At 46.0% G+C, this 23,514-nt stretch overlaps 1 protein-coding gene across 11 annotated transcripts in view; it reads right to left on the bottom strand.

Moving 5' to 3' along the window:
- The window catches only part of NCAM1 (neural cell adhesion molecule 1), a 90,550-nt gene extending 69,235 nt beyond the window's left edge, over positions 1–21,315 (bottom strand). For all 11 annotated transcript variants that reach the window (XM_068172173.1, XM_068172178.1, XM_068172179.1 and 8 more), the window contains exon 1: positions 21,132–21,315. In XM_068172173.1, coding sequence (XP_068028274.1) covers positions 21,132–21,186 — 55 coding nt within the window. In that variant the 5' untranslated portion in view covers positions 21,187–21,315. The remainder of the gene's footprint in view (positions 1–21,131) is intronic.
- Between the last annotated feature and the right edge of the window lie 2,199 nt (positions 21,316–23,514).

The following is a 23,514-nucleotide window of genomic DNA, read 5'->3' as shown; positions in this document are numbered from 1 at the left end:
AGGGATACAGGGAGGGATATCCCATTCCCAGGGACTCAGCAGCCTCCCCACTCCATTCAGATATTCCAGTTCCTGTCACTTATTTCAGGGTGTGCTCCCAACCCCCTCAACCACACAACTTCCAAAAAAGATATATAAGGACAAGCCTTCCCACTCATGGAAAATTCCAGCAACATCACGTTATTGGGGAAAAAAAAAAAAACAATAAATCAACTCCCAACACTGCCAAAATCCTCCCCACAATCAAGGATTCCCAGGGATTTAAGCTGCTCACATCCAACGGGAACAGTCTGGTGTGCCTGGTCTGGAGAAGTCTTAAACCAAGGACATTGAGTCAGGATTGTCTGCAGGAGATGATAATTTAAATTAACTTTAAAAAAAGAAATAAAAATCCAGCAGCTGCTGCCAAGGGAAGTGTTGGCTCCAAGTTTTTCTGGAAGTGCTCTGTGGGCAGGCAGTGAAAGGCTCCTATACAGCACTGCTGGCATCCCATAATTTCCGGTTCTCCCTCCTCTGGCTGCATGGGATGGTTTTCCTTGCACAAGGAACCCCAGTGCTGGAAAAAGGGCATCTGTGCTGAGCAGAGTTTTCCTGCTCATTTTACATCATCTGAGCACGGATTTTAAAAATGGCGTTTTTGGCCAAGCTTGAGGATTGCAGGGAAGGCAGGAATTCAGCCGTGGGGTCAGGTTCCCCAGGGAGAAGGGTTTTTATTGGGGTGCTCTGGCTTCCCAGGGGACCCCCTGAAATCCAGATCCCATAAAACAAACATCCTGGCCACTTGTGGCCAACTGAATCTCCACGGAGTTTTCCAGAAGCACCTGAAGGTGAAGAACTCAATATAAAGATGGCATTAACTTCTCTGAGAAACAGAGAAAAACACAGAGAGAAGAGGTTCCCAGAAGGGTTAATGGGGTCATAAAAGGGGTTAGCAGCTGTCCTAACAGGATATCCAGGGAAACACAACGGATTTAGTGCACATTTTGGTCAACAGCAGGCTCTGCAGGCGGATGCTCTAAGGGACACCCAGGCTGAGGCTTTTACAGAGAGAAACTCAGGACCTGCTCTGCGAGATGCTCCCAGCTGGGATTTGCTTTTTAAGAGCAGAAAATCCAGCGTGGGCAGAAGTGCCCCTCCTGGAAGATCCCATTTTATCAGCCAGGACAAGACACCTGGAGCCAGGAGCAGCTCTGGGTGCAGGACACAGCCCTGGGATGCAGGACACAGCCCAGGGTGCCAGATCCCATGAGGACAGCAGGTGAGATGTGACAGTCCCAGGGGACTGCTCTGGACCCCACTGCAGCAGCAGAGGCAGGGCCAGCAGAGCACTCCCCACCTTCAGGAGATGTTCCATCAGGAGATGATCCATAGGAGATGTTCCATCAGGGACTGTTCCATAGGAGATGTTCCATCAGGAGACGCTCCATCAGGGGCTGTTCCATAGGAGATGTTCCATCAGGAGATGCTCCACAGGAGATGTTCCATCAGGAGATGCTCCATAGGAGATGTTCCATCAGGAGATGCTCCATAGGAGATGCTCCATAGGAGATGTTCCATCAGGAGATGCTCCATAGGAGATGTTCCATCAGGGGCTGTTCCATAGGAGACGTTCCATCAGGGACTGTTCCATCAGGAGATGCTCCATCAGGAGATGCTCCATCAGGAGCAGCCTTGGCAGGCTGAGCCAGCAGCAGTGCAGGATGCTCAGCACTTCCAGAACCCTGGAAACCCCCTGGGGATGCTCAGGAAAGCTCATTTCGGGCTGAACCCGCACGAAGATATTTGGATTTTCTGATCTCTTCGCTGCTAAGTGAAGGATGGATTGCTCCTGTGGGCACATCAGTCAGGTACACAGACATCTCCTGCAGCAAATAATCACTCCCTGCTCCCAGACTTTGTGTCTGCCACACTGAGACCACCCAGTGAGGCTTGCAAGGGCTTTTTTAAAAGAACAGTTACTCACTGTTCATCACTTTCCTCTGACTGACATTGTTCAGATCACCTTCTGCACTTCAATAATGCTCAGCTGGTTGAGTTCCAACCCAGCAGCAGCAGCCAGGTCTGCTCTCCCCAGAGCTGTCACTCTGTTACACCGATTTAATTCCTTTACCCAGGCCAGTCCAAGTGATATTCCAGCAAACAAACTCATCCTGAAGGCGACTCAAGCTAAACCAAAATCCTCAGGAACCACACAACGTGCTCAGAAGCACTAACAAACATTTCTGACACTGTGCAGCATTAAAATTTCCTTTAAACAACGGGATTAGCTGCTGGATTTGGATGGATTGGATGCTCAGCACAGCTAATAATACCTGACACGGGGCAGAGCAGCCAAAGCTGCCCTGGGATTGCCGTGTCCATCATTCCTGCATCTGGACACTCACTGACACATCCATGAGGTGACAAGCAGAACAGGTTCAGGCTTCAGGCTTCAGGCTGCTCTTCCCCAAAGGTTCCAAAAACACATGAACAGGATCATTCACAGCTCTTAATAAATGTCCTGTGCCTTCTAGGAAAAAAAAAATTAATAAATAAAAAAATCAAGGCTGTAACAGGATAAAAGGGTTTAGGGTGTACAAAACCAGACTTTGAGGAGCCCCAGGAGCCCCCACATGGGACCAGCTGAGATCCATCTGCTCCTCTCCCAGGTTTAAGCACAATTCCACTCTGAGATACCTAAAATAACCCCAGGTTCAACGCAGAAAGAGCCAGAAGCACGACCCTGAACCAAAGCTGACCCTCAGATCTGGGGACAGATGTGCCCGGTGAATTCACACACTCTTCATGCAATGAGGGGAAAAAAGGATTTGGTGCCTAAGCCAGCATGGTCAGGGAATCCAAAGTGCAGGTGGAATCTGTCTGCGTGACAGAAAAAGATAAAAATCAAAGCCTGCTAATTGAATATTTGAAGGGGAAGATTAAAATGTTCTGTTATAAATTCTCCTTTACAGGCACAGTTCTGCCTTCAATCCTGCAGCTGCACAGATAAAAATACCCACAGTAACCCGAGATAATTTCAACCCTGGAGTAGCATCTACGTAATTCACGTCCAATCAACTCCTTCCTAAAATCAGCCCTGACTCATGAATGACGGGGGATTTCAGTTTTAAGAAACATTTTCTTCCCCTGTGGGAAAAACACAAAGTGTTGTTTGCTCATCCGTGTTCAGAAGTCTGCTCCAAGCATCACATAATGAAGTGGAAGCTTTGTATCACTAAAACACAAATAATTAAAGATGTATTTCTATGGGGTTTTTTTTTCCTGTCTTTTTTTTTTCCCTTTTTTGTCTCTGCTGAAGAAAAAGCCAAACCCAAAGGACAATTCCCACAGAAGGCAAGAATTGTGCCCAAGCAGAGAACTGCAAACAGCACAAGCCAGCAATTGTCTGTGCAGGGAACAATGGATCTTTCCACGGGGTGAGCTCATTAAAAAATGCACTCTGGAGGCTGGGCTGGCACTCAGAGCTGACTTGCAAGGTGATTTTTGTTATCAGCCTGCACCTCCTGGGACACCCTCGCCCCTGCCTGCATCACAACAGAGATAATGAGCTGCAATTACAGCCAGACACCATTGAAAATAAAGAAATAAATTGGAAATTGGTTCAGGACAGGGTGAATAGAGTCAGAATATTTGAGTAAAATCATCTTCTGTCAGAGGCTGCTGAATTTCCTAAAGCCCCACTCCAGGCACTCTTCTTTTCCTGGTCATTACAGCAATGTTTTGCATCACTTGAATTCTCCTTTTAATCAATCACCTGCTCTATTTCCCCTACTCTCCCTCAAATTGCTGCAAACTGGGAAAAACAAAACCCGCAAAGTTTGGTAACAGATGGCAGCAGAAATGTGGGATCTCCTACATGCCTGGAAGCAGGAATTCAGTCACTGCTGTCTTTTAGGGAACAGCAACAAAATCCCTCGGAGAAGGTGACTCACTGGGACCCTGACATGGAATTATGGGGAAAACAGAAATAAGAATGGATCTCTGAGCTTAATGAGGGAATTTGGGGTGTGGGGGAAATAATGAGAGCTTTTAGGGAGAGAAGGGAAAGAAACATCTGGTAGTGTTGTTTCACACCAAACCACTGGGATGGTGCCTCTGTCACCCCGTGATCCCATCCCAATTCCTTCTTCCCCCCCAGAAACACATGGATCCACCACCTCTGCTTTTCTTGCTGTTTTTAAAGCACCTCACTTTGCAGAAATTCAGATTTCGCTGCACAAATCAGGAGGGGATTACCCAAACCTGCTGGGCGTCCACTTCATGAAATACCCCAGGAAAACGTGGGCACATTCTCTAGAAAAACCAGACAGAAATAGAGACATTTCATCTGTGCACAAGAACTTTTCCTGCGATCTCTCAGCTCTCTCCATCTATGCCAGAAGTTTTCTCCCCCTTAATTACACTTTGCTCTGAATTAAGCTGGATTTTCCCCTCTTCAATGAGGACAATTTTCCCCTTCATCCTCATTTATGTGCCAGCATTAAAATTCTGCTGCCTTCCAAGTGCATCTCTGCTCGAATCCTGACGTCCCAGTGATGGCATTTGTGAGCAATTTCCTGCCAGAGATTTACATCTCGTGCTGCCCCTCACGTCCTCCCCACTCCCAGAGCCCCCAGACAAAGAGAACAGCAAGGAGAGGCAGTTTGGGGCTGGAACAGTGATCCCATTGTGCTCCCAGGACATCAAAGTCCACCATGCAGCTGCTCCTAATGGGCACCAGAGCAAGGAACCCGGGGGTCGCGCCTGGCTTTGATGAATTGGCAGTGGCACCAGGATTTAGGAGGGATTTTCTGCTCCTGCAGCAGGAACCTGCCCTGGATCAGGCAGGGCTCGTGCAGGAGCTGCTCGTTTTCATGGGGAATCTCTGCGCTGGCATTTCCCTTTTCTGCCTCTGCCGGGCAACCCAGGAAGAAATTCGGGGATGGAATTCAGAGATAATGGGTCCTGCTATGATGGAAGACACAAAGGCAGAGCTGCAGAGATTGAAATGAACACTCAGACGGCGAAAATCCACTGGACACGAGATGGAGAGATCCAAGTGGCTGATGTGAAAAATGGGAATGCACCGTTAATGCATGGATGTGAGATTCCTGCTTATCTACAGTCAACCTTCATGCCATGGCTGGTTTTTTAGTTAGAAGGGAAACCCAAACATTCCCTGGAGCTGTAACCAAAGCTGTAAGTGGAAATCTCCCAGGTTTCTGCTGGGATTGCCCAGGAATCAGGAGATCTTGGTGCCTCTATGGCTCCCTGACCCTGTGAGCAGGTTTTCCCCCTCCAGGAGCCCTGAGGGACATTTAATGTACCCTGGATATCGGATGAAGCGCTCACACACCTCACACAGCAGCTCTGACCCAGGAGAGCAGCCTGGACCAGGTGTCCCCAGGGAATTCAGGGGATTTAGGTTAAGTACCCATCTGTCTGATTGCCTCCACTGCCTTCTCCAGGCTCTGCATTTGCAGGGGAAAAGCTCCAGCCCCAGTCACAAACACCTGCTGCTGCTCCTGAACAACCCGAGTGATTTAGGAATCTCTGCAGTGCCTGATCACAGCCTGGAGAGCACAGGGCACACGCCCAGAGGACAATTCATTGCCCAAAGCTGCACAATCCCCATTCCCAAGCGCTCTTATCTGCCCTCGCAAAGCCAGAGCCCCTTTCTCACCTTTGCAGGGTCAGAACTCCCTGGTGTGAAACTCCCTAAAGGCAAGAACCCCCACCAAAACAAAGAAACAAGTCCATTAATTGCCCTCTTGAAGAAAGGTACAAAGGCAAACCTTTGCAAGACAAACATGTCACTGCTGCAAAGGGCACGTTCACTGCTCACTGATCCTGAGCCATTCATTCACCTGCTCACTTCTTCATTATTTGTTTTTAGCCTTAACATCTCCTCTTTCTTCACCAGATCGTTACATCGAATAGAGAGGTTTATTCCACTCTAAAAAACGCAAATGTGGGATGAGAACCAAGCAGAACTCGCAGAGCTCACTGCACTTCTCAGCTTTATTTTATTTCCTTTTCTTCCATCCATTTACCACGAGTGGATGTGTCTTTTATCCATCTCGACAGCAGGAGTGGGAACACCACACAAGTTTCCTTCCAACAAGGAATGACTTCATTGTTGTTTTCCTAAGTATGCACAAAAACCAAGGGGGGAAGGACATATGCAAAGCCTGCTCCCAGAATCCTTTCCCTTGCAAATTCACAAGCAGAGTGGTTTCCATCTGTTTGCCAAGAATGTCAGATAATAAATTACTATTCCACCTTCTGTGCTGGAAAACAGAACAGCAAACGGTGCCTGGAGTCCCCAGCCAGCCCTGCCTGATTCTCCCACCAGCTCAAACCCAACAGCCCCTGCCATGCTCCACTAAATCCCCTTTTTTGGGCCAATTTACAACCAGATCTGTGAGAGCCAAGGGACAGCAGGCACCCGGCCCCATCTGCCCCTGGGGACGGCCAGCCTGCTCCCAAGCACTGCACACGATCAATTTATTGATAATCCATTTATCCAGGAATATCAAACAAGAGACAAACGCTGTGAAAAAAGAAGAAAAAAATGGCAATGGGAAAAAGTCAGGAAATAATGGAATTAGGAATTAATAATATATAAACCCCAGAATGAAATGGAATAGACATAAATCACAGAGCTGGGAAACAATGGCATTAGGAGGTAATTCAAAGCCAGGGCACATCACCACTTCCCCACCAAGGGTAAAATTCATAAATTCATGTAAAAATTCGTGGTGTCAAAAGGAAAAAAAAGAAAGATTTAGAAAAACCCAACCCTGTCAATGTCACAGGAAGGAGTCCCACAGACTGCAGTGAGCTGTGCCTGAAAACCAGCACTAATTAAGAACTGGAGGCAAACTAACAACTGAACCTGCAGTCTGAGAGGAGAGAAAACCACCAAGAAACCCCGCAGCAGACAGAGAACATCAGCACATCAGTCCCAGTTCAGCCACAAAAGGCTGAAGCACATCTCCAGCTGCACAAAACTGCATTTCAGTCCCTCCCTGCAGCGCTGCAGTGCCCTGGCTGCTGAGCCCCTGCCAACGCCTCCATGCAGCTTTTTGGGGAGGGGAAACACAAATTCCCCAGGGAATCACACAGAGCTGCAGCAACCCCACACACTGCCCCAAAAACTGCAGCTGGAGGAGCCAGCAGCACCGCCAGAATGCTGAGTTCCGGAGTCACTGCTGTGTTTATCTGAGGCTCCTGAAAGGCTTCATCCCTCCAAGCACAGGCCAGGCAGAGAACAGATCTTTCCAATGGAAAAGGGAGGCTGGTCCCCTGGGAAAACCATTTAATTGCAAATCCCTTGAAAGGCAGGCAAGGAAACAGGCAGGCTTGGCTCTGGGGAGGGAGGGAGAGCTGCACACTCTCTGCAGGAACAACTTCTCTCGTGAGGCACCAGATTAAAACACCCACGAGCGCTGAAGTCAAGCGAGGCCAGCCTGCAGCACTGCTCAGCTCCCCCTCAGCTGCCAGGGAAAGGAGATTACGGGAGGAAAACGAGGGGGAACCAAGCCTAACTCCAGGTTCGTCCTCGTGGAGCATCCTGAACATCTCCTGGGCTGTGTGGGGTGTGAGGCGCCCTCAAGGGCAGCATGTGGTGGCACAGGGGATGCAGGGAGAAGGCAGGAGAGACGGAATTACGGATTCCTGGGGTAACTCTCTGCTCTCCCACCCTTGTTTTGGTGGGGTTTTTTGCCTTCAGTGAGTTTCACACCAGGGAGCTCTCACCCTGCAAAGATGAGAAAGGGGCTCTGGCTTTGTGAGGACAGGTAAGAGCACTTGGGAATGGGGATTTTGGAGGTCCTGGGGAGAATCTGGGCACCAAATTTACCAAAAGAGCTCTCGTGGCCATTTCTGCCCCTGGAGCTGGAATAATTATTGATTTGCTCCCAGCCAGTGCCCTCCAGCACCACCACACTGAAATCACTTTGGTCTAAGCCAGAACTGGTACTGTGTGACTGTAACCTGCCAGGAATACTCTCTTCTTATCAGAAAGAGAAGAATTTATATTTATCCCGGATTCTGTGATGGTTTGAGACACAATTATGGCAAACCCAGCTGCCTGCACCAATGCTGGCCCAGCTTCTTCCTTCAACACAAAGAGGATAAGAAAAACCAGGTGTTTATTTAGAGATGTCTTCCCAGTGCTAAATATTTAAAAGACGTGCCCATGACTGGCCTACCCCATCCAAAACTCCACTTCAGAAGCAGAAGGTCATGAAGGAAACTACCAATGCAGCCAGCAGACACACAGATAAATACTGAGCATCCTCATCACCTCCTTTATGGTTCCTGTTCAAAAAATAAAAGTCTCCCACTGCATTTGATGGCTTTTTATCAACAGCACAATAAATCAGTGCCATCTAGTGGAGTCCAAAATGTTAACCTGGACCACAGCTTCCAAATCTTACCTGTCTGGAATTTACAGCCTCTCAAAGAGCCTTCCCTGCAGTGCAGGCAGCTGATCCATCAAACTGAGGAGTTTAACACTGCTCAGCTCCCCTCACCTTCCACAAACCTGCAGAACAACACCTGGAGCCCAAAACACACCTCCAGCATCAGCAGAAACTCACCTTTGGAGCTCCTGAGTGTGCAGCCAGCGGCTCTGCAGCTACGCAAAACATGGGCCAAAAATCAACAGAAGTGTTCAGTGTAAGGGGAAGCACACTGCGTTGATTTACGGGGATTTCCCAGCAGTTCAGGAACTAATAATGCACGAGGATGTTTAACACGGTGCTACCCCCACAATTCATGAAAAGCACCCCAATTAGCACTGTGGGATTCTGTGTTTCTCTGGTTCAGCCCCTCCACGAGGGCACCGAGATCATTTCACCGCTCTAGGAAAGTCAAATCTGTCCAAACAAAGCAGGAGCACACGCCACAAGTTCAATCCAAATCCCCTCCCTTGTGGTAGTGAAATTCCAGGCTTTTAGGTAAGCACAAAACGTGATTATTTCCCTTTCCATTGGTACAATACCATTTCTGGGTTTGGGGATTACAAGCCCTAAGGCAGTGCTCACACACCATTATTAACAAAACCCCCAAACTATGGGTGAATTAACTGGCAATAGAATTGACCAACGAGATGTGGACCAGATGCTGCAAGGTCCCACCCCAAAGTCACAAACCAATTCCTGGCAAGGCTCCCACATGTCCAAGGAAATAATTACACACCCTGTCTGGAAAAAAAATCCCCTTTTTTTGTAACAAAAATCACCTTTTCCTTCCCAAACGCTGCTTCTGTGGGCTCCCACTTGAGCAACCCCCAGGAATTTTACAATTTGCTGCTCCTGTGAAGAATCCTGGCTCCCCTTTGCAGGGCTCCCACTTACTCCAACGTGGGAATCTTCCAAAATTGCCATCAAACATGGAAATGCAGAGACTCTGAAAGGCTCCTGCATCTGACGCAATGCCAGGCAGGGATATTTTTAGTTCTAATCCATTTAAAGTGCTAAATTCCAAGGGAATCAGCAGCATTGCTTTCACTCACCACTCCAGCTGAATTCCTCGGGTCCCACTACTGCTGCAATCTTCAAGGAAAAGGAGATAAGAGAACCCCTCACCTGATAAGAAAATACCTCTATCTTTTGTTTCTTTAATGCTTGGAGGTACTTCTGCATGTGCCACTAAATAATAAATCACACCCAATAAATCTTCTGGACACAGAGGACACTGCAGAACCCATCAGCCACGCCGGGCCTGAACGCCCCAAAGCAGGAGTGTGGGATTTGCTATTTTTATCTCGAGGATGCTTGGATGGACCGGCTGAGGTTGATAAAAAGCAGCTCCTGGGAACACACAGAGGCATTGGAACAGGGCACTGCTCACCCTCCAGACCTGCCAGAGTGCCTGCAGCTACAAAGCAGAGCCTGAACTTCAGGGCTGAACACAACAAAAACGGTCCACAACGGCTTTGTGGGTTCACTGAAGTCTGGATCCAGCCTCATGAAGCAAGAATTCTCCATATAAAAATGGCTTCTTTTAACCAAAATAATGGGGATTGCAAAACTTGGGATTTCATCTGCACATTCAGCCTTTTTTGGGGGATTAACGGGTGAAATGTAACTAAACCAGAGACAGGTTATCAGAAACTGAAGCACACCTAGTAAAAAAAGCAAAAAAAGCTTTCATTTATTGGTATTAGATAGCACTAACAGAGACTGCCAGCCTTTCCAGTCCCCCCATCTCCCCCAAGGTATTATTTTCACATTCAAACACTGCAATCCCACAAGCTTGTGTAGAAACCATTTCTTCCTACTGTTGTTTTATCAGCAAACACCAACCACTGCCATTGATAAAAGCAGAAATGCCTCAAGTGTGTTTGCCCAGAACACAAAAAAAACCCAGGCAAACACTCCAGGGACAGCTCCAAGGGCACCTTCTCACCTTGAATATTCAATGACTCCGTAGTAAAATAATGGGAAAAGCTGCTCCAGAAACTGAGTGCTTTAAAAAAGAGCCCAATCCAAGGCTCTGAAGTGCAGTTTTCTCCTGGAAGAGAGACTGAGTGAAAAAACACCTCAGGACTGGGTTTGCTCCATGCTTGGCTGATGGTGTGGAGATTTTTGTTCTTACCACAGAACCTAAGTGTGGGACAGCACAGAATGCTGAGAGATTGGTTCAAACCCTCCCAGAGCAGAGCTGGGAGCATCCAGCCAGGAAAAGAGCACTGCTGGTATGAATTTCTGTGGTTTTCCCTCCCCACCCACAGCAGGCCATTAATGAGCAGCAGGTCACATTAACTGCAGTGGGAGCAGCAAGGCAGGGCCTGGGTGATAAAAAAAACCCAATTTTCTCTTACAGTTAAAACCCTGGTCTTTCACCAGGTGTAACAAAGATCAGCACAAGTCGTTTATTTAAAATTAAATGGTCTTTGAGCAGATTTACATTGATCTCTACTCAAGCAGGCACTTGGAATTTTCATAGGGGTCCCTCACTACCTGTGAGCAGGTGAGAAAAATTCCTCCCTGGATATTCCCTGGGACTGGATAAAAGCAGGATTTACCTCCTCGTGCCTGACACTGTGCAAAACCAAACTGCACACCACAAAACCCCCACCCTTTATGCCAGGAAAAAAAGCATCCTACCAACAGAAACACCCATTTCTAGACAAAAATAACTTTTCAGGGTATATATAACTAAATAACTTTTTATTTACTAGTATTTATATTAAATAACTTTTACTCTAAACAGAAATATTTCACAGCATTTCTCTGTCTGGAGCTAACAGTCATGCTAGCCTGAAGTGGGAAATTAAAACTACAATCACTGCAGCACTATGTTATTTTTGTGCATGAAGCACAAACTACTCCAAGTTTGCCTGTATTTCATCAACTCTTCTTTCTACAGAGAAATGGAGAAAAATCAGAGAGCGAAATGGCCAGAGCCCATGCCCAAATAAAACACATGGCAAAGCCAGAAGTGAATCAATATGAAATTAAATCTGTGATGCTGCAGCTCTTCTTACAGGAAAAAAAAATTGTTCCAGGCTGACCACAATAAATAAATTTAAATAATGTTATTCCCTTCATTCCCAACAAACCCCAGCCAGGAGGGAATAAAGGGAATAAACACTGCCAGCCTTCCCAGAGATCATGGGGAGATTAAAGTGCAGGAGGATTTAGGGAGTGTGCAGTAATTCCGTGTGTCTGCTGCAGCCCTGCAGCACGCTGGACCTGGGGGGATTATCTGCTGCAAACACAACTGCAACACACTCCAGCTCTGTTCTTTTGATTCCTGCAGCCTCACAAGACTTGAAAAAGTTCCTTGGCCAAGCAGCTGTTGATTGCATTTTGCTGAAATGCCATGCATAAATGTCTTTATCAACACAGTGAAAAGTGCAGCATTAAGTCCTCCAATATAATTATAATAATTTAATAATAATATAACAATAATATTATAATAACAATTATAATTATAATAATGAGCGGGCATTTTGCTCACTAGATCCTGGACTGCATGGGATCTGTGGTGCACGTTAACCAATTTAAAAGAAGTTTTGAAATGGTCATTTTGAGGATTTCAAAGCACGCCCAGGTGGGCTCTGAGTGCTTTAGCAGAGCAGTGCCACAGCTTGCACACAATTAATATTAACGATATAAAAACGACATGAAGGCAGCTCTCACCAAAAGGAAATACCAGCACTGGCTGTGTGCAGTATTTCCTGCTACACTTCACCTCTAAATACTGCAAGTGCAATGGGCTTTGTATGGAATGATGAGGGAAATAAATGGGAATTGGCTGGCATGGATGTCAGGGGGTTTCCTTCTGACTGCAGTGACCCAGGCAAGGCTCTGCTACACCATGGAAACCCACCCATCCCTACCCCAAAACATCCACACATAAACCCAACAATTCTCTCTCAAATACAGCAAAATGAACGTTGAGCAGAAGAATGCTCTCCCCATCTTGCTGCTTTAACAGCAGTACCAAATTACACAAAAATTCCTTGTGTTCCCTACAAGAATACCCAGAAAATACAGTTTTGAACAACAAACGCACCAAGAGCCCCACTCCAGTGTTTCATTTCCACAAAGCCCTTTCCAGGTAAAAACCAACCTCAGCCCAGCCTGAATACGCCCCCTCAAGGCTTTTTCAGCTCCTTGGCTACCTGTTTGGAAACTGCTGCTTTGCATAACTTCACTCCTGAAATTCACACTAGGAGGGAACTCTCTGCCAGCTTTCTTGCAGAACAGAATAATCACGTGTAAGAAAAGGCGCCCAAGGGTTGATGAAACGAGGAAAAGCAAAGAGACACCAAGGACTCAGCAAACAGCTCAATAATATTGATTAAACACAAACCCAGATATCAGCTTTGCATTTGGGGAGCACACTGATATGGTCACTGGCTGTCTGAAATGCAGATTTCTCCTCCCAACAAAAGGTTTTCTTCAGCACAACCAGGATCAGTTTTCACCTGTCCTCACAACATGAGCTGCTGGTAACTCACAACCACAGTCTGCAGCCCAATTCTCTACTCATTGCAACAGAATTCCTGTACTACAACACCTGCATGCGAATCTGTATCCATCTAGATATAGGTAGATATTTTATCTGCCCATTTTCTGCTTCAGAATACCTACCATCACCCACTGAAACATCTCTACTGCTCACTGAAGTCCACATTTCAATATCTACGGGGTTTTTGAGATTTGTACAAAGAAAAGGATCCAAAATCTCCCCTTTTCTGGATTTTTTTCACACAGACACAGCTCATCCAACACCTCACCTCACACTGCCCCGAGCAGCAGCTGAAGGTACATAAACCCACATCACCAGAGGAATGCTGTGTTATTCCCTGTTATTCCCAAACTCACAGAATTGAGATTTCCCCAACCATTATCTGGGAGAAATCCTGTTATTCCCAAACTCACACAATATGAATTTCCCTAACATTTACTTGGGAGAAATCCTGTTATTCCCAAACTCACACAATCTGAATTTCCACACCCTTTACCTGGGAGAAATCCTGTTATTCCCAAACTCACACAATCTGAATTTCCACACCCTTTACCTGGGAGAAATCCTGTTATTCCCAAACTCACACAATTTGAATTTCCCTAACATTTACTTGGGAGAAACCCTGTTATTCCCAAACTCACAGAACTGAGATCTCCCCAACCGTTATCTGGGAGAAATCCTGTTATTCCCAAACTCACACAATCTGAATTTCCACACCCTTTACCTGGGAGAAATCCTGTTATTCCCAAACTCACAGAACTGAGATTTCCCCAACCGTTATCTGGGAGAAATCCTGTTATTCCCAAACTCACACAATCTGAATTTCCACACCCTTTACCTGGGAGAAATCCTGTTATTCCCAAACTCACACAATCTGAATTTCCACACCCTTTACCTGGGAGAAATCCTGTTATTCCCAAGCTCCCAAATCTGCCACTTCCCCAACTTTTACCCTTTCCCAAGACCTCAATCTTGGCCTGCTGAGATCCCAAAAGGCAAGACCCCGGAAGAACTGGCCAACACTTTATTTTACACCCCAAGTGAGGGTGGATATTTGAACACTCAGTGCACATTTGGCACGGCAGAGCCCCGAGGCGCGCGGAGCAGAGCGGGGCTGTCCTGCCCCAAACACTGCCCGGATTCTGCTGCTCCCACTTGAATGGAATAAAAACCCTTTTGAGCACAACAATCCCGGAGCCTGCACAATGCAAATCAGAGCTCCTTTGAGAGGGTGATTAATATGCAAGGACAGGAGCAGCGAGCATCCCCCAGCCCCGAGCTGCCCTCAGTCACTGCCCCTGTTTGTTTATTGATTGATTTATTTATCAGCTTCTGCAATAATGCCACACATTAGAGCCCCCTTTGCCAGTGTTGTGCAAACACCACCAAACTGGCTGCTCCTCCTTGGTGGCACGGTGAAACCCAGCTTTGAATAAGCCACGTGTGAAGGCAATGGGGAAAAAAAATGGGATTTACATTTCAGAATGCTTAATGCACATCAATCTTCCCTGTAAAAAGAGCTGCGCTTTAGAAATAAATTTTTAGGGTTTTTTTCCCATAAAACAAGGACATTTACAATGCTACAGTTTGATTTCAGGGACAATTAACTAAATTCTGCAGGAATGTATTGCAGTTGCTGTAACATTTAAAGTATTTTTTATACAGTTGCTTTTGGGACAAGAGATACTAAACATCTGGAAAAGCCCATTCAAATTCGGAGGCAACAATTTTGTATTTCCACTGTCTAAAATCTCCATCACTTTATTTCATCATTCATCACCTGCTCAATTCCACAGCTCAGCCAGGGCTCTCCTCAGGAAAGAACCTTGAATTTCAAGCACTGATTCTGACCAAACTCTGCCCAAAACGTGGCCTGAATATGTTACCTGGCTCATTTCTTCCTCTAACCCTTTGTTTCACACAATTCCCCACTTCTGTACGCAGATTTACACACTCCCATTCATGTCTTTGCAGACATATTTCAACTTAATCAATGTGGTAAATTATAATTAACCATAAGCCAGCAACAAACAATTAACATTCTTGTTTACCATAAAGATTCAAGGGTGATATATGTCATGAATACAAACAAAGAAGGAAAAGTAAATTAAATATTTAAATAAGCTTCTATTATGACTATTTTTATAAGAGTAGAGGTAGGAAAGTCACAGAATCATTGGGGGTGGAAGGGACATCTTGAGATTATCCAGTCCAGGAGGTCACCAGGGGTCTGGCCAGGTGTGTTCTGAAGGTCCATGGATGGAGAATCCACAATCTCTCCCCTCAACCTGTTCCAGGATTCATCAAAAAAAAAAAAAAAAAACCACAAACAAAAAAACCAACCAACCAACCAAACAAAAAAGTAAAAGTAGGGATTTTGGTGTGTTTTCATACGTGCAGAGAGGATTTGCTGTATTCTTGCTGTATTCCAGTTTGTTCTGCTGCTGGGCATCACTGGGGAGATCCTGGCTCTCTTCACTCCTCCCAGCAGGAATGGATCCACATCCACATCCCCTCGAGCCTTCTCTTTCCAGTCTCAGTTCTTCTCACACCAAGCTGCTCCTCCAGTCCCTCTGCAGTAAATCCACGGATTGCTTTGGCACTGGGAGCCCAGAGCTGGACCCTGCACTCCAAATGTGGCCTCAGCAGTGAGGAGCAGGTGGATTTTCAGAGAATTAACCTGACTTGCCTGATTTTAACAACAAATTGCGGAAGGTACCTACCCCGATTTACCCAATGGCTGTAACAATCTTAAAAACTCAGCTAGAAAGAAAACATAATATTTTTGTTCAAGGCACGATGAGATTGAAAATTGTGGAACAACTCAAGCAGCCAAGAGTTTCTTTGAATGGATTTGGTCTTGGCCAATGATGCCCTGGTGAAGTGAGGGACATTTGTTTTGACTCAAAATAAATCAAATCTGCTCCCCATTTTAAGAAATCGACCATTTCAATGGATTTCCCAATGTTTTTCCACGTTATTCTACCCGGGTTGTACTGAACCAGCCAACTCCCATTTTCCCAACACCCCCTGCATCTGTCCTGTCACAAGATCTGGGATGAAAATAGAGGATGGATCAGCCCCACCAGGGATCCCATGACTGCCTGCAGCCTCAAGGGAATTTCCCTGCATCGGATGTAGGATATGGGGCTGCACCCCTGCATGGGCCAGAGCAGGAATGGCTGTGGGGTCAGGGCCTGCCACTCCCTGGGCTTTGTCCCCTCTCTGACCTGGTCTCCAGCCTGAATTTACCTGGGGACACTCAGGCTCTGACAGAGCTTTGGTGCCTCCATTCCTGGGCTGGGGCACCGAACCCACCCTGAGCAATTACAGAGCAAATACGGAGTCCTGAAAATCTCCCCCATTTCCCAACCCCAGCTCTGTTTCTGCAGAGGAATTTGAGACATTCATCTTCAGGCACGAGCATCCTTATTTTTTTTTTCTTGTTCAAACCCAGCACGGCTCTGTGATTTCTGCTGCAAACACCAGATCTCCATCCTAATTATTATTCACGTTTAAGAATTCAGATAACTCCCCCCCAGCTCTTAAGCACAGCTCTACCCCACAGCTGCTGCTGCTGCTTCTTCAGAGGAATCTTAAAGCAATTTGCACTTGCTTTGCAGGATAAACCTCCCATTGTGTGCTGTTCCCCAAAAATCAGCTTTTCCGGCAGCTGCCTGGAGATCTGGAGCTCTCAGGACCGAGGCTGCTGATGTCCCACATTTGTCCAAGTCAGAATTTAGCTGAAGCACCTCCAGTACATAAATTCTTGGATCAAAAGCAACCTCAGAAGCCAAAGCTCTAACAGGGTCCAAAAATGCTCTGAGGTGGCCTTGGGTATTTTAAAACACGTCAGCACCTCCCCCGGACAGCCCAGCATGTTCTGACACAAGGCTTTCCATGGAATCACAGAGCCACTGAGGCTGGAAAAGCCCTCCAAGCTGTGAGCAATCCCCACCTTGTCCAGCAATTCCTTGGACACCTCAGGGATGGGGAAACCAAACCTCCCAGGGCAGCCCCTGCCCATGTTTAACCCTTTCCATGAATAAATGCCTCCCGAAACTGCTTTGGGTGGAACCAGAGAATCGATGAGGTTGGGAAAGACCTTTAAGATCATCAAGTGTCCTTGTCAACCCTGCACCACCACCGTGTTCAGCACCGAACCCTGCCCTCGAGTGCCACGGTCCCATATTTTCTGGGCACTTCCAGGGATGCTGACTCCATCCTGTGTGTGTCATTTATCCTGGGAAGGTCTGGAATCTGCATCACTGACTCTACGGAGAGGGATTATCTGCCTTAACATCAATACAGTGGAAAGTACTGGATTTAAAGCCATACATTTGATTTAATCTGAATTTTATCCTTGATTTTGATCTGTTTTTCTCCATTCCACGCACGCCGCAAGCCCAAACCCCCAGGAAAACCTCCCTGCAGCGGCTGCCGGAGCCAACCCCAAAGGCAGGAGGAGCAGGCGCTGCCATTTGGCTCTCACGGTCACTTCAAAAGGCATCGTTCCTAATGAGCAGCTGCATTTCCCCACCAGGAACCCATAATGGCCCTGCTGCCAAGCCCTGCTCATTTCCATCCCTGTGCACAGCCAGCCCTTTGCTCCATGCTAATGTGTTTTCCTAAACAAAAGGAGCCACAGCCAGCGCAGAGCTGACCTTCAAATTTGCTCCTGTGATTTGGATGGCTCGAAGTCCATTTGCCTGGTGGCTCTTTTTTTTTTTTTTTTTTTTTTTTTTTTTTTTGGGATGAAAAGCGGCACATTAATTCCGAAAAAAACATGCGCAAAGGAACCGACCAGGAGAGAGGAGCTGCTGGGAGCCGTAGTTCCCTGCCAGACACACCCTCAGCCCAGTTATTCCCATTCCCCCAGTTCATAAACAGCAAGGAAAACACAATTCTGTTTCCTCGCCGTTTTCCATATTTACAAGTGAGTCGCGCCGCTTGGCTCCAATCACATTTCACATCCGTGGGAAAGGACGGGATTGGGAAATAAACAAAGAAATAAACACCTTCTTCTCAGTGCACCTGGAAAGCGCTGCCCTGGCAGCATCAGATCCTTGGAGCTCAGAATTGCCTGCACAGAAGCCACGACACCATTCCAGAGGAACCAGCTCCTCCCAGGCTGCTTACAGAGGCATTTGGGGAAGTTCACAATGCCCATCTTAAGCTGAACACCCCTCAGAAGCGACGCTTCCAAAACCCCCCCAGAACTGTGCCTTTTTTTTTTGTCACCAGGTGTGTAAAACAGCGAGGAGAACCGCAGGACGGCCTTTGAAATGAGGAAATAAACTGTGCTTTGTCTCCTCCCCGAGCTAGCCCTCTGCTCCTCGCAGACTGATGGCAGCAGATGCAGGATCCCCCCCTCCTCCTCCTCCTCCTCCTCCCCCAGCAATTGGTTCTGCTTCCCTGGCAGCCCGTGGAGGAAATCCATGGCATCGCCCTCCCACCCCAGACAAACAGGAAAACCATCAACCCCCCCATGGCATTCTCCATCCACGAGGAACCAGCGCTCGTACCGAGAGCAGAGCAGTCTATCCTTAAAATACATTTCTGGAGAGCAGCCAGGAAAAGTGAAGGCACTTTCAGCCTGGAGAGCAGCCACAACGTTTAACACTTAAAAACCGGCTATTTGTGAAGTTACTCTTGTATGAAATGTCCTTAAAAAAACCTCTGGCAAAACCCACACGCCAAAGAACCCCACCGCCCCAACCCAAAAAAAAAAAAAAAACAAAAAAAAACCAGCCCAAGAGTCAAGTCGGGAATTTTCAAGTTCATGTGTCAAGGGGATAAAGTTGATACAAAATCCTCTCTATTCTTGAGGAAACCACAGTTCTCAGGATGCACATGAAAGGAGAGGAGCCATCTGCTCTGTCTATAAATCAGCTTCTACATTATCAGAGAATGTTTTAATTTTACAGCAGACTAAATACAACAAATCATCCCTATCACAGGCCACGGGGATACACACGAAATGTGGAATTATTCTAAAAGACATAAAAGACACGGTTTGGTTGTGAACCTACCCCACAACTGTGCTCACCCAACAGTTTCCTCAGGGATTCCTCTCTGATAAATATCTCCCTCTTGCCTCCTCTAACATTTAAGCTGAAGCCTTTTCTAGCAGCACAATGTTTTATTTTTTTATAAAATAAATACAATTAAATAAAACACCCTCTTGCACTGACATCTCCACAGCTTTCAAAGCAAAATTCTTTCTCCCCCATCACAGACTGGTGAATTCAGCTGGGAAAAAAAGAAGGTACAACACCAGAGCATCCTTTAGGGTGGAAAGCAGAGCTGGATGTGCTTGGTGCTGTTTTCACCATAAACACTGCTGCTGCTTTGTTCTAGCTTTTTAATATTTTATTTGGTTTTTGTGTTCTCCATTTTATGCTGATTTAACAGTTCCAGCTGTGCAGCTCCCTAGGCAGTCTCCATATTCATAATTATTATTATTGGATAAACATGTATTTGAGTGGGGCAACAGATGATATGCAGATAATTTTTCTTTTGCTTACTCCCATTTATTTCCCCTGGAAAAAAAAAAACAAAACAAAAAAACAAAAAAACCACCAAAAAAACCCCAACAAAACAACCAAAAAAAAACCAACAAAAAAAAAAACAACCAAAAAAAAAAAACCAACCAAAAAAAAAAAAAAACCCAAAGCAACGCGCTTCACTGTGCCCTCCCACAGCTGAGAAAGGCTGTGTGAACGTGTCAGGGAGGCGATGGCTGTGCAATCGCAGGGAGCAGTCTGGCAGCTCGGCTGGGAGCAGGAATGTGCAGCCACGGGGATGCCAGGGTGTGGCCGGGCCAGATGCGGAGCGCGGCTGGAGCGGGAGCGCGACCCTCCGCTGCTGCACAGACCCCCTCATTAGCTCTCCCCTTCCTCCTTTTTTAATCCAGCAGAGGCTAACCAGCAGCGGGAGAGCCGGGTACGGCTCAGGGTGGGCGCCGGGCTGATGTTAAACAGGTGGCTCGGGCTTGGCAGCAGCCCTGGGGACACTGGTGGCACTGGTGGCACTGGTCCGCCGCGACAGCCACTGTCACCACGGCGGCAGAGAGAGCCCCGGCAGCGGGAATTGCTTAAGGAGATAAAGATCCTCAGCGTGGGGAGGGTGGCGGGTACGGAGCCAGGGATGGAACACGACAAGGACACACCGACAGCTCCGGGGAGCGCGGGGACACGGGCACGGCACCGGGAAAAGCCCGGAGCCCAGAGGGGCTGCCAGCCAAGCGCGGTGACAGCTGCGAGGTGGCGATGGCACGGCCAGCCCGGGATGCTCTCGAGGGACGGGGAACAAGGGGCGAGGGGCACAGGACAGGACGGGACAGGGAGCGAACGCCGGCGGAGCCCAGCGCGGCTCGGGAGCGCTCCCCGGGGAGCGCCGGCGCGGACAGCGCCGGGGAGGAGGGACGGACGGACGGACGGGCGGACGGATAGCACCGGGATGCAGCTCGGAGCAGGGATGGACCGCACAGGGACGCAGCTCGGAGCAGGCATGGACCGCACAGGGATGCAGCTCGGAGCAGGGATGCCGGCTGGGGCGGGGCCGGCGCAGGTGTGGCCGCTCCATCCTGCCGCTCCCAGCCCACCTGCCGCTCCCGCACCCGGGCGGTGGCGACCCGGGCGGCCACCGAGCGGCCACCGCACCACCGCTCGCGCCCGCGCCACAACGGCAGCGCCCCGCGCCCCTCCTTTTTTTTTTTTTTTTTTTTTTTTTTTTTTTAATTTTTTTTTTTTTTCTCCCCGTCTCTCTCCTCCTCCTTCTTTTATTATTCCAGCCGCTCCACGGCGACCGCATCCCTCGCTCCCTCCCTGGCCGCGTCCGTGCCCCGCCGGCGGAGGGCGGCGGCCGCGGGAGCATCCTCGAGGCGCGCACCGAGCCCGCCGCGACACCGCCGCCCCCGGCGCACGCAGCATCCCCTGCGCGCCCATTGTCTGCGCCCCCCGCGCACCGACCCGCGGCCCCGGGGGAGCCCAGCGCAGCCCAGCCCAGCCCAGCCCAGCCCAGCCACCACCACCACCACCTCCTCCTCCTCCTCCTCCTCCTCCTCGCCCTGCCGCCCCGCGGCCCCGCAGCGCACCCGCGCAGCCCGGGGTCCGCCCGACCCCATTGTTCGCGGCGCGCCGCCGCCCCCGCCGTACCTGCGGCTCGCAGCAGGACGAAGGCGCAGGGCAGCACGGCGAGCGGCAGCAGCATCGCACCGGCGGGCCGGCGAGCCGCTCGCCGGGGCTGCGGGCGCGGGGAGGGCGCGGGGAGCCGAGCCCGGGGTGGCCGCTCCGCTGCGCTCGCTGCGCCCGGCGCGTCCCGGCGCCGCCGCGCTGACTGACAGCGGCCGCAGCGCCCGGCGATCCCTGCGCGCCGCTGCGCGCCGCGCATCCCTCCGCCACGCCAAGTAGTGCCGCGGCAGGCGCGGGGGAGGGGAGGCCAAACTGCTCTGTCCGGGCAGGGAAGGAACGGGAAATAATTACTGATAACTGCTAGCACGGTAGCGTTAATTAGCGGAGCGGCATTAGTAATTGTCACCGCATTCGCATTGCTGCGTTACTAGGTGTTGTAGTATTATATAGTCTACATCATTGTATTGTATTATATTATATTGTATGATATGATATGATATGATATGATATGATATGATATGATATTATATTATATTATATTATATTATATTATATTATATTATATTATATTATATTATATTATATTATATTTATTATATTATATTATATTTATTATATTATATTATATTATATTATATATTACATTATATTACACTATATTATATATTACATTATATTATATATTACATTATATTACATTACATTACATTATATTATACATTATATTACATTATATTATATATTACATTATATTACATTATATTACATTATATTACATTATATTATATATTACATTATATTATATATTACATTATATTACATTATATTATATATTACATTATATTATATATTACATTATATTACATTATGCATTATATTACATTATATTATATATTTCATTATATTATATATTACATTATATTATCATAGCATCATTATTGATTATTGTAATCACATTATTATATTATTTTTATTATATGATTACATATTTGTATCATGATATGATATCATGATATGTATCATGATATGATATGATATATCATATCATATCATATCATATCATATCATATCATATCATATCATATCATATTTTATTATCACTTTATTATTTATTACCATCGCATCATTATTAATTATGATCATCACATTATTATATTATTATATTTTTAATATATAACATTATTCTGTTCATTATTGTCACATTCTATGACTAGAATATAACGTATTCTGATGTGTATGTAATATGCATTTAATATGTATGTAAATAAATGTATGTAATATGTATTACGCACTATACAAAATAGGTATTTCATATTTATGCAAATAAACATTATTATATTATATATATATATCACATTATTCTATTAGTTATTATCACATTATACTATATTATTAGAATATAAATTATTCTAACGTGTATATAATATGTATTTAATACATATGCAAATATGTATTAATGTATATGCTATAGAAAAATGTATATATTATGTATTATACGCCATATAAAAAGACATATCATGTATGTAGCTTGTATCAATTACAGCATATTATTAATAATATAATAGTAATTATGCTAATGTTAACGGTATATTAATTATTATAGCGTGCAATTAACATAGTAATATACAATATATGAATTACCTATTGTATCATGGAGTGCAATTATTTGGTATAAAAATAGAGCATATTATGTGTGTGCTATATATTTATATATGGTTTATCTATATGCTATATATTTGTTTATGCTAGATATATTTATATATGCTTATCCTGTTTATATTGTTATATGCTAGATATATTTTATATGCTATTTTTATGTATTATATATATTTATGTATATTTATACATAATATATGCATGTTATATATGTTTTTATATGCCATATATATTTATATATGCTACATATAGTGTTATATGCTAGTTAGATTTTTATATGCTATTTTTTGATATATTATATATATTTGAATATATTTATATATACTATATACATGTTATATATGTTTACATATGGTATATATATTGTTATATGCTAGATATATTTTTATATGCTTTTTAAATGTATTATATATATTTATATTTTTTTATATACTATATACATGCTATATATGTTTACATATGCTATATATATATTTTTTTTTGCAGCAGAAAGCCAAACTTGCCCTAAGAGTATTTGGGATAAAAACCTCAGGAAGAAATACTCTTCCATCCTGAGGATAATTCGCTGATTTCTAGATATTAGGTGTATTTTTTATTATGAAGGGTACTGAGTTTGCACAACTATTACCCAACTTCTCGAGATTAAATCTCCGTGAGCTTGGCCTGAAAAGAGGAACTGCAGAAGAGAACAAAGCAGGGTTTCACAACATCTTTATTTTTATTTCCTTGGGCAGATGGTGACGGGGCAAGG

Source organism: Anomalospiza imberbis, chromosome 24, assembly GCF_031753505.1.
Source record: "Anomalospiza imberbis isolate Cuckoo-Finch-1a 21T00152 chromosome 24, ASM3175350v1, whole genome shotgun sequence".
NCBI lineage: Eukaryota > Metazoa > Chordata > Aves > Passeriformes > Viduidae > Anomalospiza > Anomalospiza imberbis.
The sequence above is the reverse complement of the archived record's forward strand: the minus strand, read 5'-3'. Positions and strand labels throughout refer to the sequence as shown.